Source organism: Piliocolobus tephrosceles, chromosome Y (assembly GCF_002776525.5).
Source record: "Piliocolobus tephrosceles isolate RC106 chromosome Y, ASM277652v3, whole genome shotgun sequence".
Classification (NCBI taxonomy): Eukaryota; Metazoa; Chordata; class Mammalia; order Primates; family Cercopithecidae; genus Piliocolobus; species Piliocolobus tephrosceles.
The window spans coordinates 24880261-24895534 of NC_045456.1; the positions used below are offsets into that span (position 1 = coordinate 24880261).

The following is a 15274-nucleotide window of genomic DNA, read 5'->3' on the forward strand; positions in this document are numbered from 1 at the left end:
GAAATGCAGCACGGCATAGAAAAAGGATTAAGCTGTTGACACACTGAGCTGAATTAAAGGTTCACTTTCATTATGCTAAAGAAAAGCCTCAAATATACATTTGACATACACAAGTCTGACAAAGATGATGCAAGAAAATTACAGACCAGTATCCATTGATACTGGTCTGTAATTGATGCAAAATTCCACAACAAAATACTAGCAAATCCAAGTCAGCAGCATGTTAAAAGAATATTATATCATGACCAAGTGGGGCTTATTCTGAGAATATGTGGATGATTCAACATGTGAAACTAATCAGTGTAATATACAACCTTAATAAATGAGCAGAAAAAGGCACATTGTTGTCTCAATTGAGACTGAGAAAGCATTTAACAGAACTGACCTTCCTTTCCTGATAAAAAACATGCAATAAATACAGAACAGAAGGAAACTGCCTCAGCTTAGTAAGAGCCGTATTTAAAAAACTCTGAGCAAGAATATTTGTAATATAAAGCTTTTAAGCTAAGATAACGAACAAGGCAAAGTTGCACACTTATACTCCTGCTGTTTAATATGCTACTGGTAGTCCTACCCAGCACAGTTAGGCAAGAAAAAGGAAGAGGCATCCACACTGGAAAAGGAGTAGAAAAATTATCTCTGTTTACACATGCTGTGATCTTACATGTATTATAAATTTCTGAAGATACTCCTATGAAAACTGTTGGAGTAAATAATTGAATTAGGTAAAGTAGCAGAATGCAAAGTCGGACAAAAATTGGTTGCATTTCTGTACAGCAACAGTAAACAGTCCCAAAAAGAAAATATGAAAACATTTATATAGCCATCAAAAAACAAAACAAAACAAAACTTAGGTATTAATTTAACCAAGGTGGTTAAAGATTTATATTGCTCTGCCATGTAAGATGTGCTTGCTTCCCCTTCCCTGTCCACTGTGATAGTTAAGTTTCCTAAGGCCTCTCAATCTTGCTTCCTTATAGCCATGTGGAACTGAGTCAGTTAAACTTCTTTTCTGTATAAATTACCCAGTTTCAGTACTTAACAGCAGTGTGAAAATAGACTAATATGAGCAAAAGATTTGAATAAATGTTTTTTCAAGAAACATACAAATGGCTAAGAGTTACGTATAAAAATATTTAATATTGCTAATCATAAAGGCAATGCACAACAAAACTGTATTGAAATATCATTTTAGATGTATTAGAATAACCACTATAAAAATAGTAACTGCTGGTGAGGATGTGAAAAAATTGAAACCCTTGTGTACTATTGGTGGAACTGTAAAATGGTACAGCCACTGTGGAAAACAATATAGTGGTTCCTTAAAAAGTTAAAAGTAGAAATACAGCTGGGTGTGGTGGCTCACGCTTGTAATCCCTGCACTTTGGGAGGTTAAGAGTTCAAGACCAGCCTGGTCAACATGGTGAAACCATGTCTCTACTAAAAATACAAAAATTAGCCAGAATGGTGGCACACACCTGTAATACCAGCTTTTCAGGAGGCCAAGGCAGGAGAATCGCTTGAACTTGGGAGGCAGAGGTTGCAGTGAGCCAAGATTGTGCCACTGCACTCTGGTTTTGACAACAGAGCAAGACTCTATCTGAAAAATAAATAAGTAAAAGTAGAATTACCATATGCTCCAGCAGTTTTTCTTATTTCTCCTTTGGGTATAAACCCAAAGGAATTGAAAGCAGGGTCTCAAAAGAGTTAATATACACTCGGGAGTCATAGTGACATTCACAGTTGATAAATGTAAAAATGTATTTGGTGTGCATTATCTGATAAGTTGATAAATGTATATACATATTATGAAATATTATTCACCATTGAAGGAAATTCTGTAATACACTACTGTGTAGATGAGCCTTGAGAACATTATGCTAAGTGAAATAAGCCAATTATAAAAACACAAATTATGTTAGATCTCCCTTATGTGAGGTTGTATTTATAGGTACCAGAAGAATGCTGATTTTCAGAGGTTGTCGATAGGAAGTTTTTAGGAGTTTTTTAGGAGTTGTTTAATAGGTGTAATTTCAGTTTTGTAAGATGAAGAGAGGTCTGAGATGTGTGGTGTTGATGGTTGTACAGCAGCCATCATGAATGTTCTTTTTTTGGGGGTGGGGACAGAGTCCTGCTCTGTCACCCAGGCTGGAGTGCAGTGGCACAATCTCGGCTCACTGCAAGCTCTGCCTCGCACATTCACGCTTTTGTCCTGCCCCAGCCTCCTACAGGTGCCCGCCACTACGCCTGGCTAATTTTTTGTATTTTTAGTAGAGATGAGGTTTCACTGCGTTAGCCAAGATGGTCTCGATCTCCTGACCTCGTGATCCTCCTGGCTCAGCCTCCCAAAGTGCTGGGATTACAGGCATGAGCCACAGCGCTTGGCCATGAATGTTCTTAATTACACTAAACTTTACACTTTAATGATTTTAAAAGTAAATATTGTGTTGTATTTATTTTACCACAGTAATACTAATTAGAAAAAAAGAATAAAGGCGCATTCCAGTTCATCAGTATTCTTAAAGGGTGGCTTTAAAATGGAATGAATACTCCAGATTTGGCACCAGATTTCTCTTTATGTATTAGTGAAGCCTAACACATTAGCATTTTACCCCATTATTAGTTACATTGTCCTGTAGATTTGTAGTGACGAACTAAAATCTGGTTTTATAAAGAATCCTACTTGTTCTGTGCTCCTCTCCGTTTAATTTGCTGTCATATTTCTAAATTAATCAGATTTTACATTTTTCCTCATTAGATTGAATGTCTTTTTTAAAAAGCATAGAAAGTAAATTATGTAAACGCCACCACAATAATAAAAAGGAGGGAAACACTAAATCTTTATGCTTTCCTGTATATAACATTCTGGAAAAGGCTACTCCAGGTTTGTGAGGAACACATCAGTGATTGCCAGGAATTAATAGCAGGAGATTCATTTGGCTTACAAAGTGCTGCTATTAGGAAATTTTGGAAGGTATTTAAGGGATTGTTTGATATTCCAATTGTGGTGGTTACACAGCTGGATGCCATTTGTAAAACTCACATCCTATGGCTTCAACAAAGTACCTTCTATTGTATGTGAATTTTAGTGTATGTATTAGTATTTAAAATTTATTTTTAAATTTATAACAATTTTTTAATTGTGAAAGTTCACCACAAAGAAAAACACAGTGTAACACCTTAGCAAATTCAAAATATTGCCATACATTTTGCTAAAAATGACATTTTCTGATGCTTATTATTATGAAAATATTATTAGATGTTCTTTTTTTTTTTTTTTTTTTTTGAGATGGAGTCTCGCTCTGTCGCCCAGGCTGGAGTGCAGTGGCCGGATCTCAGCTCACTGCAAGCTCCGCTTCCCGGGTTTACTGAGTAGCTGGGACTACAGGCACCCGCCACCTCACCCAGCTAGTTTTTTGTGTTTTTTAGTAGAGACGGGGTTTCACCGTGTTAGCCAGGATGGTCTCGATCTTCTGACCTCGTGATCCGCCCGTCTCGGCCTCCCAAAGTGCTGGGATTACAGGTTTGAGCTACCGCGCCCGGCCTGTTAGATGTTCTTGATAGCTTCCAGAACAACCTCTTTCAAGGCAGCATTAGTTCTCATTTTGTATACTCACCACTGGTATTTTCTTAGGATTGGTCCACCTTTTATGCCTATGTTTACTCTAGAACAGGGAAAACCTTTCACTTTTCACTTGGAAAATTGCTTTGATGGGCAATGTTAACTAAGTAGTAGGATCTTTTCACTGTATCACCAAAGTAAGCAGAATAAAGTTTTAAGGCAGTAGTTACAGCATCCACATAAGTATTAGGTTCTTTCTCGTGTAAATGTCATTTTGTACTTGAATTGAAAGTGTTTGTTGAATATACTGTGCTCTCTAAAGCAAACATTATTCTAAACCTACTATGCAGCTTAGTCACACCATTTGTGATAACTTTTTGACACTGTAGTTTCATTATTACTGTAAGCACTTCAATTGTGTTGCCTCTGCAAACATAATGCGCATTTCTACTTTCTGTGTAGCTTAAAATCTCAGCTTACGTTTCTGTCATTGTTATTTTTGTTGTTATAAAATATGGATATTCTAGGCATGTATTATGTTACTCATTTTATTTCATTTCCTTCTTAGGCTTTGGGGTGAACCTGTTAATCTCCGTGAACAACATGATGCCTTAGAGTTTTTTAATTCTTTGGTGGATAGTTTAGATGAAGCTTTAAAAGCTTTAGGACACCCAGCTATACTAAGTAAAGTCCTAGGAGGCTCCTTTGCTGATCAGAAGATCTGCCAAGGCTGCCCACATAGGTAAGTGCTAATTATGTTTTTAATGTGTACTTCATGGTTTTTTTTTTAAATAATAGTGTAAATATTTCATTAGTACTTATGTAAAAGCGGAGTGTACCAAATGCCTAGGACTGTGAATGAAAACATTCATATGCATACTACACTATTCTGATTTTATTCTTCCCAGGAATGTTTGGTTACTACTTTATGACTTCTCAATTCATTCTTGTTTGCTTTCTCTTACCCTATGTCTTAAAATGGCATTTTCCATAAATCAACACTTATTCTTTAAAGAGACATTTTCTTTTTATGTTCTAACTAGCAACCAGAATATTTAAATGGAACTTCCAAACATAATTGGCAAAACTGGAGTAGTAACCCATTATTCATGGTTTCACTTTCTACATCATCGTTCACTTTGGGAGGCTGAGGCGGGTGGATCACGAGGTCAGGAGATTGAGACCATCCTGGCCAACATGGTGAAACCCTGCCTGTAGAAAAATGCAAAAATTAACTGAATGTGGTAGCATGTGCCTATAATCCCAGCTACTCTCAAAAAAAAAAAAAAAAAAGGTGGAAGATCCCAGAAATAAACAATTTATAAGTTTTAAACTGTGTCCCATTCTAAATAGTGTGATCAAATTTGGGGCTGTCCTACTTTGTCCTTATCAGGATGTGAATCATCCCTTTTTCCAGCATATCCATATTGTCTCTGTGCCTGTTAGCCGCTTAGTTGCCGTCTCAGTTGTCAGATTGACTGGCAAAGATATCACACAACTTACATTCAAATACCTCTTATTTTACTTAGTAATATTCTGGTAATTCAGACATGCCAAAGAAAAGGCTAAGAGCAGCTGCTAATCTATTCCTGTGCATCATTTATAAATTGAACATAATCAAACTTAAGTTATATGTGTTTAGGAAGAAAACATAGTATATACACAGTATATAGAGTTCAGTGCTATCTGAGGTGTTAGCCATCTCCTGGGGGTTTTGAAACGTATCTCCGGAGGAGATAACAATTAAATGACTTAAATTACTCTCAATTCTTACTATTCTTGGGAATTGTTAGAAATGCTTGCACATCAAACCACTTAGCAAGATTTGACAAGACAGGAAACAGTAGAAATATCTGTAACATAAATAAAATATATATTCTAACCAAACTTATTATCAGCGTCCCAAGACTTCTATAATATAAGACATTGGGGGTTGTTTTGTTTTGTATTGTTCTTTGAGATATAGTCTCAGTCTGTCACCCAGGTTGGAATGCAGGGGCACCATCACAGCTCACTGCAGCCTCAGCCTTCCAAGCTCAAGCAGTCCTTTCACTTCAGCCTCCTAAGTAGCTAGCACTATAATCACATGCCATAACACCCAGCTAAATTTTGTATTCTTTGTAGAATTAGGGTGTCACCATGTTTCTCAGGCTGGATTCGAGCTCCAGGCTCAAGCTTTCCTCCTGCCTCAACCTCCCAAAGTGCTAGGATTACAGGCATGAGCCTCTACACCTTGCCGGAGTATCATTTTTAATTGTAGTCACTTTTAATTATTTTATTCTCTAAGATAGCCTTATTCTCCACTGTGGGGTGGTTCCTGATCAAAAGCAACTTGTGTAAGTCATTTACAAATGTAATTTTATTTTTGTGACTGTCTTGTTTTTCCTGAATAAATGAAAAGTTTCCAACTATGAGAAACTGGCCAGGGGCGGTGGCTAACACCTGTAATCCCAGCACTTTGGGAAGCCAACACTGGCAGATCACTTGATGTCAGGAGTTCAAGACCAGCCTGACCAACATGGTAAAACTCCATTTCTACTAAAAATACAAAAAACTTAGCTGGGCATGGTGACAGGCTCCCGTGATCCCAGCTATTCAGAAGGGTGAGACAGGAAAATCACTTGAAGTCAGGAGGCAGAGGTTGCAGTGAGCTGAGATTGCACCACTGTACCCTAGACTGTGCAACGGAGTGAGATAGTGTTTAGACATTTTGAAAATAACGGTTAGATGAATGGATTTGATGTTTGACATTGCCTGTGCCATCTTATTTTCTGAGTGTGCAGGAAATTACCATAATCTGTGATGCTGTCTCAATCTTGCATTATTTGCTCTCTACTCCGTTTGTTTGTTTGTTTGTTTGTTTGTTTGAGACAGGGTATCACTATGTTTCCTGGCTGAAGTATAGTGATTATTCAAAAGTGTGATCATAGCACACAACATCTTCAAACTCCTGGCCTCAAGTGACCCTCCTACCTCAGCCTTTTGAGTAGCTGGCACTACAGGCAAATGCCACACCACACCTGGCTCTCTCCTTGTGTTTATGACTTTATAGACAAGAACACCAGAGGCATTTAAGCATGATAAGTGTTTGAACTTACTCATTAGGAAAGTATTTATGACACAAATTGAGGGACACTTAAAAATAAAGTACATTAATGGTTTAGAATAGGCTTTTTTTAGAGTTTGATTAGTTCTTATTTTTACCTCTTCATGAATTATTGTTTAAACAGATAATATGTGTCATAGTGTGATAAAACATAAAGAACTTAAGAAGTAAGGCCACACAAGCTGGTTTTCAAAGCATCACTCCACCTCATAAACTGTATCAAATTAATTCTTTTTGACTTCTGTACTCAACCCCATTGTCTTAGCTTTAAAGTAGGGATGGATATGTACCTCTAATGTGGCTTTTATGAAGGTAAAGATGAGCTATAATCTGTGTAAGGAATCTAATACATACAGTGCCTAGTAAAAAATAAGCAACTGATAAAAGACGTTACTTATTAATAACATTGTATGATTAATATATTTGACATGATGTGTTAAATACTGCATATGTATTTTTCATCAAGTTCACAATTAAGGAAAAGATCTACTTACTGATTGTTACTTTTGAAACAACAGAGTCTTGTTCTGTCTCCCAGGCACTCGAATGCAGTGGTGCAATCTCAGCTTACTGCATCTTCTGCCCCCTGGATTCAAGTGATTCACCTGCCTCAGCCTCCCAAGTAACTGGGATTACAGTCATATGCCACCACACCTGGCTACTTTACATATATATATGTACATATATATATATATTTTTTTTTAGTAGAGATAGGATTTCACCATGTTGGCCAAGCTTGTCATGAACTCCTGACTTGTGGTGATCCACCTGCTTTGGGCTCCCAAAGTGCTGAGATTACAGGCATGAGCCATGGCACCCAGAAGGATAAGATTTAGAAACCAGGCTGGGCACGATGGCTCACATATGTAATCCTAGCACTTAGGGAGGACGAGGCAGAAGGATCACTTCACCCCAGGAGTTGAAGACCAGCATAGGCAACAGCAAGAACCCATCTCTACAAAAAAAAAAAAAAAAATATATATATATATATATTGCTTGTGCGTGGTGATACCCACTTGCATGCCTATTTGCTAGGGAGGCTGAGGTGGGAGAATCATCAAGGGCAGCTGTCCCCAACCTTCTAGCACAAGAGACCAGTTCTATGGAATATCATTTTTTTCACAGACTGAAGATGAGGGGATAGTAGTGGGGTGACTCAAGTGTCTTATATTTATTGTGCACTGTATTTCTGTTATTATTACATTATAATATGTAATGAAATAATTATACATCTCACCATAATGACCATAATATAGAATCAGTAGGAGCTTTGAGCTTGTTTTCCTGCAGCTAGTCCCCATCTGGAGGCAATGGGAGACAGTAATAGATGATCACACTTTGGATTCTTACAAGGAGCGCGCAACCTACATCGCTCACGTGTAGTTCGTAGTGGGGTTCTTGCTCCTATGAGAATCAAATGCTGTCCCTGGTCTGACAGGAGACAAAGCTCCGTTGGTAGTGCTAGCCATGGGGAGTGGTTTAAATACAGATTAAGCTTCGCCAGCTTGCCCACCACTCACTGGCTGCAGTGCGGCCCGGTTCCCGATAGGACATATGCCAGTACTGGCTGAGTATCCCTGGCATACGCCCAGGAGTTCAAGGCTACAGTGAGCTATGATTGTGCCACTGTACTCCAGCTATGATTGTGCCACTGTACTCCAGATTGAGGAAGACCCTGTCTCTAAAAAATTAAAAAAAAAAAAAAAAAAAAAAAACTAAACCTATAGAATACATTCTTTTAATTCGTTTCATTAATATTATCTTTAGGTATGAATGTGAAGAGTCTTTTACAGCTTTGAATGTGGACATTAGAAATCATCAAAATCTTCTTGATTCTTTGGAACAGTATATCAAAGGAGATTTATTGCAAGGTGCAAATGCATATCGTTGTGAAAAATGTGATAAAAGATATTTTTTTTTTACTTTTGAAAGGTAATGATTGTGTTGAACAGAACAGGAAGACATTGGAGTTGTTTATGCTTATCTTCAAAATTAGCTTCTGCTTTATCTCTGCTGTTACAGTGGTAGCAGAGAGGTGGTCAAGATGATAACTGGTTTAAAGCAAAGTAATATTGACAAAATACAGTGCCAGACTAAGAAAAAAAAAAAACATTTTTATTGGGTGAATAATTTTGAAAGTCACAGAATCTCACAAGTTTTTCCATCTCTGCCGTTTAATTAAATACAATTGAGTGGTTCAATCTTGAAGAGTTGATAGTAGAAAACATTTTCTTACTCTAATTTTCTCTTGAAGTAGGGAAGTTTGCTAATTTTATTTGGTTATATCAGATTTTCACAACCACATGTAGTTTCACAAACAGATCTCATTTTATTTTATTTTATTTTTTTGAGACTATTGTTGCACTGTCATGTGGGTTGGAGTGCAATTGGCATGATCTCGGCTCACTGCAACCTCTGCCTCTGGGTTCAAGCGATTCTCTCACCTCAGCCTCCCAAGTAGCTGAGATTACAGGCACCTGCCAGCACACCTGGCTAAGTTTTTATATTTTTAGTAGAGACAGGATTTCACTGTGTTGGCCAGGCTGGTCTTGAACTCCTGACCTCATGATCTGCCTGTGCTCCCAAAGTGCTGGCAACACAGGTGTGAGCCACTGTGCCCAGCCCAGATTTCATTTTTTAGGCCTAGCCAGTTAACTTTTATCTCTGGCACTTAGTTTGGGAGATGGAATGATAACATGTCTTTGACGATACTATACATTGAATAATGTATATATTTTCCTTGAGCTTCATAACCCCTCATCTTCAAGCTGCCTGCGTTGTTTTGAACTTATACACCATTTAGATTGTGGTTTGTTATAAAACCATAATGCCTGTTACCCACACTTCTGACACTTGGGACAATTTCTTCTTACCCTTTCTGCTACTCTTAATCCATGTATTTTAAAATAATTATATATAGGTAGTACCTTTTTATAAGACAGGATTAAATTCATTAATATGTGTGCAGCACTTAGTGTATTACCTGGTATTTAAGTGCTGTAAACATTAGGTGCTATTAAAATTGCTTATCATATGTCTTCAGTTTACTCACAGCAAATTCTGTTGATTAGCATAAAAGGAAACATCAGAGGAGTAACACAGTCAAGTAATAGTGGCCATATGGAACCACATAGTCATCAGTGTATTTATCAGTAATATTTTCCAGTTTGCAAGAAATGAGGACCTTTCGTTTCCACAGCTTCTGCAAACACAGATTCCTCTAAACATGTATTAAAAATATTTGAAAACAAAAAATAGCAATACTACAATAAAAAGTAATATAAATTAAAAAACCATTACAGTGTAATAACCATTTACATAGCATACGTAATACATTGTATTAAGTAAGTTATATAGAGATGGATTAAACTGTACAGGAGGATGTCTGTAGATGATACGTAAATACTGCCCCATTTAAAATCAGAAACTTGAGCAGACACAGATTTTGATATTTATGTCCCCTACAGATACCAAAGGATGAGTATATTTATAAATTTTTAGCTTTGGTAAGTAAGGATTAAGTCAGTTATGACATAATTACCCTGATGGTGTTTATTATTATTTAATCATCTGTTTATAAATAAATTTAAATAGATCATAAACTTTAAAATTAACATGAAATAGTTTTAGTTTCTGTTCTGGTTACAAGAGAACATCTGTTTATATTCTCTGTTTATTATAGGTTGACACAGTGAAGCGCCTGCTAATTAAAAAATTGCCTCGGGTTCTTGCTATCCAACTCAAACAATTTGACTATGACTGGGAAAGAGAATGTGCAATTAAATTCAATGATTATTTTGAATTTCCTCGAGAGCTGGATATGGGACCTTACGCAGTAACAGGTGTTGCAAAGCTGGAAAGGGATAATGTAAACTCAGAAAATCAGTTGATTGAACAGAAAGAGCAGTCTGAAAATGAAACTACAGGAGGCACAAAGTACAGACTTATAGGTGTGCTTGTACACAGTGGTCAAGCAAGCGGTGGGCATTATTATTCTTACATCATTCAAAGGAATGGTAAAGATGATGAGAGAGATCACTGGTATAAGTTTGATGATGGAGATGTAACAGAATGCAAAATGGATGATGATGAAGAAATGAAAAATCAGTGTTTTGGTGGAGAGTACATGGGAGAAGTATTTGATCACATGATGAAGCGCATGTCATATAGGCGGCAGAAGAGGTGGTGGAATGCTTACATACTTTTTTATGAACAAATGGATATGATAGATGAAGATTATGAGATGATAAGATACATATCAGAGCTAACTATTGCAAGACCCCATCAGATCATTATGTCACCAGCCATTGAGAGAAGTGTACGGAAACAAAATGTGCAATTTATGCAGAACCGAATGCAATATAGTTTAGAGTATTTTCAATTTGCGAAAAAACTGCTTACATGTAATGATGTTTGTTTAAACCTTGCTCCAGGTAAGCTTTGGAAGTAGCTTCTTACTAATAAAGAATAGTTTTTATTTGGCATCTACGATTTCTTACAAGGCATCAAATGTGTTTTATCTTTTTCTTCAGTTTTTCTTTTATTTTTTCATAGAATCTTTAGCCTCATTTTATATGAATGTGTTGGCTTTTTTGGTTTAGTTATTTTAAAATGAAAAATCTAGGATATCTGTACCTTTGAACAGTGATTCTTAATATATGGAAATACAGAAAAGCATATATTATAGTAATTACTATTTTTTACTCAAGCATTAGTTTGAAATATGGGTTAGGGAAGTGGTAAGATAATCACTAAGAAGTAACTAAGATTTTTTAACATGGAGTTTGAAGATAAAAATGTTTTTAACCATATATGTACTTTTTATTTAAAGGGCAGGATTATTTGTTACCTGAAGCGGAAGAAATTACTATGATTAGTATTCAGCTTGCTGCTAGATTCCTCTTTACCACTGATTTCATACCAAGAAAATAGTTTGTGGTCCTGCCAGTGACTGGTACATGGCTTTGGATTTCATTCATATAGTACTTATAGTTGTTTTGGTTTTTTATTATACTGTTTTATTTTTTCCTAACCATGAAAATATCATTTCAAATGTCAAATATAGAATAAAAATCTTGGCAGTAGTCATGAGATAAATCTTATTAAAATTAAAATTGCCTAATCTAAATATGCCTTTAAAAGTTGGCTTCTACTCCTGTGAATTTATATCACATCTTAAGTCTATTTCATCATTAAATTATTTTATTTTTACTAGATGAAGTAAGTTCTCACCTATAGTTTAAAAGGTAGATGATTTTTAAGTCAGGTGTGGTGGCTCACACCTGTAATCACAACACTTCGGGAGGCCAAAGTGGCAGAACTTGAAGCTAGGCATTTAAGACCAGCTTGGGCAACATAGTGAAACCTCGTCTCAACAAAAAGTTAAATTACCTAGGTGTGGTGACTCACACCTGTAATCCTAGCACTTTAGGATCCACCTAATCCACCACAGGCTGGGATGGATGGATCAATTTAGGCCTGGAGTTTGAGGCTAGCCTAGGCTACATAGCAAAATCCCCTCTATACAAAAAAAAAGTAAAATAATTAGCTAGATCTAGTAGCTTATTCATGTAGAGCCAGCTACTTGGGAGGCTGTGGCAGTAGGATTGTTTGAGCCCAGGAGTTTGAAGCTTAAGTTAGCTATAATTACACCACTGCATTTATTCCAGCTTGGTCAGTAGAGACTGCCTGTTTAAAAATTTAAAAAAGATAATTTTAAAATGGCTGTGTAGTTTGAAGTTACTATTTATAAAAGTATGAGATACATTGTAATACCTTGATTTAACAACTCTTAGCATTGTTTCTACTGAAAGATACTAAAGAAATGTTACTGCACTGGGGAGAGTTTGATCATGGATTTGCAGAGAGCTACACTTATTTTGTATTTCGTTCATTTTTTTGACTCTTGTACTAAGGTCACAAAGCTTTATCAGTCTGATATTTGTACTAAAACCAACTGACCATTAATTGGAGAGAACATCTTAGATCACTGTTTGGTTCACAAAAATCGGTTTCTTCAATATAGCAAGCAAAATAAACACATTACTAAAATTTGACATTCATAGATGTTTCTGTTTTAGGTATGATGCACTGTGCATTCTCCTCCATCACAGCAAGAATGTACGTTTTTGGTTTGCTCATAATGTCCTTTTTAATGTATCAAGTCGCTTCTCTAAATACGTTCTGGAGTGCCCTAGTGCAGAAGTGAGGGGTGCATTTGCAAAACTTATAGTATTTATTGCACACTTTTCCTTGAAAGATGGGTCTTGTCCTTCTCCTTTTGCATCTCCAGGACCTTCTCGTCAGGTAATTGCTTCTTTTTTAAAAAAAGCTTCTTTTTTAAAAAAAGCAATTAAATACTTAGAAGTAAACTCTGTTTTCTGCAAATTCACATCAGCAAATTTATGTTCCTCTCTTTGATGTATTTGCCATAAACAAATGCATACATACATTATAACACCTGTGAGTTCGTAAAATTATTTCATGGTAATAGTGATTGCTGGGCATTCAGAAAAAGAAGAGAAATTCCTTTTGTGTATTCAGTTATTTAGTTATTTCGTAAATCCTTAAATTTTACATTTTAAAGATTTGCTTTTATTAAAAACAAATTAAAAGCTTTTTAGTGAAACACTGTAACATGAAATTGAAATTAGTGATAATGTAAATAAATAATCCACTTACATTCTTCTGTTGATATTGCGGGGGTTTTTTGTTTGCTTGTTTGTTTTACAATTACAGCAACATACAAGATCTACAATGAAGTCTACCTGAGCTCTTCATTCTTTCTCTCAAAGAGCAGCCATATTTAATGATTTTCTTTCTGAAAGATTTGCTGTGTATATGAACAAGACCTTTCGTATGCAAATGAAAGCTGTTTCTCCATCTTGATGCTGATAAAATAATACTTCATGTTTTACAGGCATGTGATAACTTGAGCTTGAGTGACCACTTACTAAGAGCCACACTAAATCTCTTGAGAAGGGAAGTGTCAGAGCATGGACGTCATTTACAGCAATATTTTAATTTGTTTGTAATGTATGCCAATTTAGGTAAGAATTTTACATAAATATAGTAATGATTGTTTCAATTTTATTTTATTTATTTATTTATTTATTTTTTGAGACGGAGTCTTGCTCTGTCTCCCAGGCTGGAGTGCAGTGGCCGGATCTCAGCTTACTGCAAGCTCCGCCTCCCGGGTTTACGCCATTCTCCTGCCTCAGCCTCCCGAGTAGCTGGGACTACAGGCGCCCGCCACCTCGCCCGGCTAGTTTTTTGTATTTTTTAGTAGAGACGGGGTTTCACCATGTTAGCCAGGATGGTCTTGAACTCCTGACCTCATGATCCGCCCGTCTCGGCCTCCCAAAGTGCTGGGATTACAGGCTTGAGCCACCGCGCCCAGCCTCAATTTTAAATATTAAATATGAAGCACATTTTAATCAAGTGATTACATGTAATTTGTTCTGAAGTAGAGCAATATACCATATTCATATTCTCAAAATGCATTGCAAATTTTCTGTGTAACTTTATTGTCTATTCTCATATTATATGGAAATTTATGCACTTGTTTTACTTCTTTGATAATCTTTAAGATCAGATACTTTGTCTGATTGATGTTCTCTCTTAATTGTTGCTTTTTGAAAAATACTAGCTTCCTTGGTGATATCCCACACCATCTGAATCAGAATTCCTAGGGCTTTGATAAGGAATCCATATTTCTAAAGGACCCCGAGTGGTTGTGTTGCTTGTCAAGTTTAAGGATTATTTCTTTGAAGAATTTGACACGTACATATATTTTTGTTAAAATAAACTGAATTGAAATTAGTATAATGCAGATACATAATCCACTTTAATTCTGTTGATATTAATATTAATATCAATTAAAAAATGAGATTTTCAGTGTATCTTTCTTAGGGTAGCCTGTTTTTTCTGACATCAGCCTATTTATTTCTTCTTTTGAGTGCCTCTAGAATGCTTACTTAAAAAATTCTGTCATACTCCATTGTGTTTGATGGTTTTTTAAAATATTTGCCTTACTCCCCAACTAGTTAGCATAATTCTTGCAACAGATGGGTATTGCATAGTAGTACTCAGTCATTGTTGAACACATGGATAGATTGCCGGAATACATATCAAAATCATCGTAATGTTTTCAGTGTTGTTTTATGCCTTCTATATTATAACTATAGAAGCTATTCAGCTAAATTGTATAACTGTGTATCTATATACACTTTTATATCTGTCGTAAAGTTAGTTGAATAACTTTTAAAAGTCACAAATATCTTCCTACCTAAAGTTAAGTTCTGTAGTCATACATTCCTCTAATGAAAGTGTTATCTGTGGCCGGGCGCGGTGGCTCAAGCCTGTAATCCCAGCACTTTGGGAGGCCGAGACGGGCGAATCATGAGGTCAGGAGATCGAGACCATCCTGGCTAACACTGTGAAACCCCGTCTCTACTAAAAAATACAAAAAACTAGCCGGGCTAGGTGGCGGGCGCCTGTAGTCCCAGCTACTCGGGAGGCTGAGGCAGGAGAATGGCGGGAACCCGGGAGGTGGAGCTTGCAGTGAGCTGAGATCCGGCCACTGCACTCCAGCCCTGGCGATAGAG

The 15274-nt window shown here is 36.5% G+C and overlaps 1 protein-coding gene across 1 annotated transcript in view; it reads left to right on the forward strand.

Annotated features, from left to right (window-relative positions):
- LOC111535438 (probable ubiquitin carboxyl-terminal hydrolase FAF-Y) overlaps positions 1 to 15274 on the forward strand; it is a 151998-nt gene that overhangs the window by 119287 nt on the left and 17437 nt on the right. The window contains 8 exon segments of the mRNA XM_031935007.1: positions 4131 to 4304; positions 8436 to 8575; positions 10349 to 11101; positions 11500 to 11577; positions 11580 to 11622; positions 12749 to 12974; positions 13588 to 13717; positions 14714 to 14748. Coding sequence (XP_031790867.1) covers positions 4131 to 4304; positions 8436 to 8575; positions 10349 to 11101; positions 11500 to 11577; positions 11580 to 11622; positions 12749 to 12974; positions 13588 to 13717; positions 14714 to 14748 — 1579 coding nt within the window.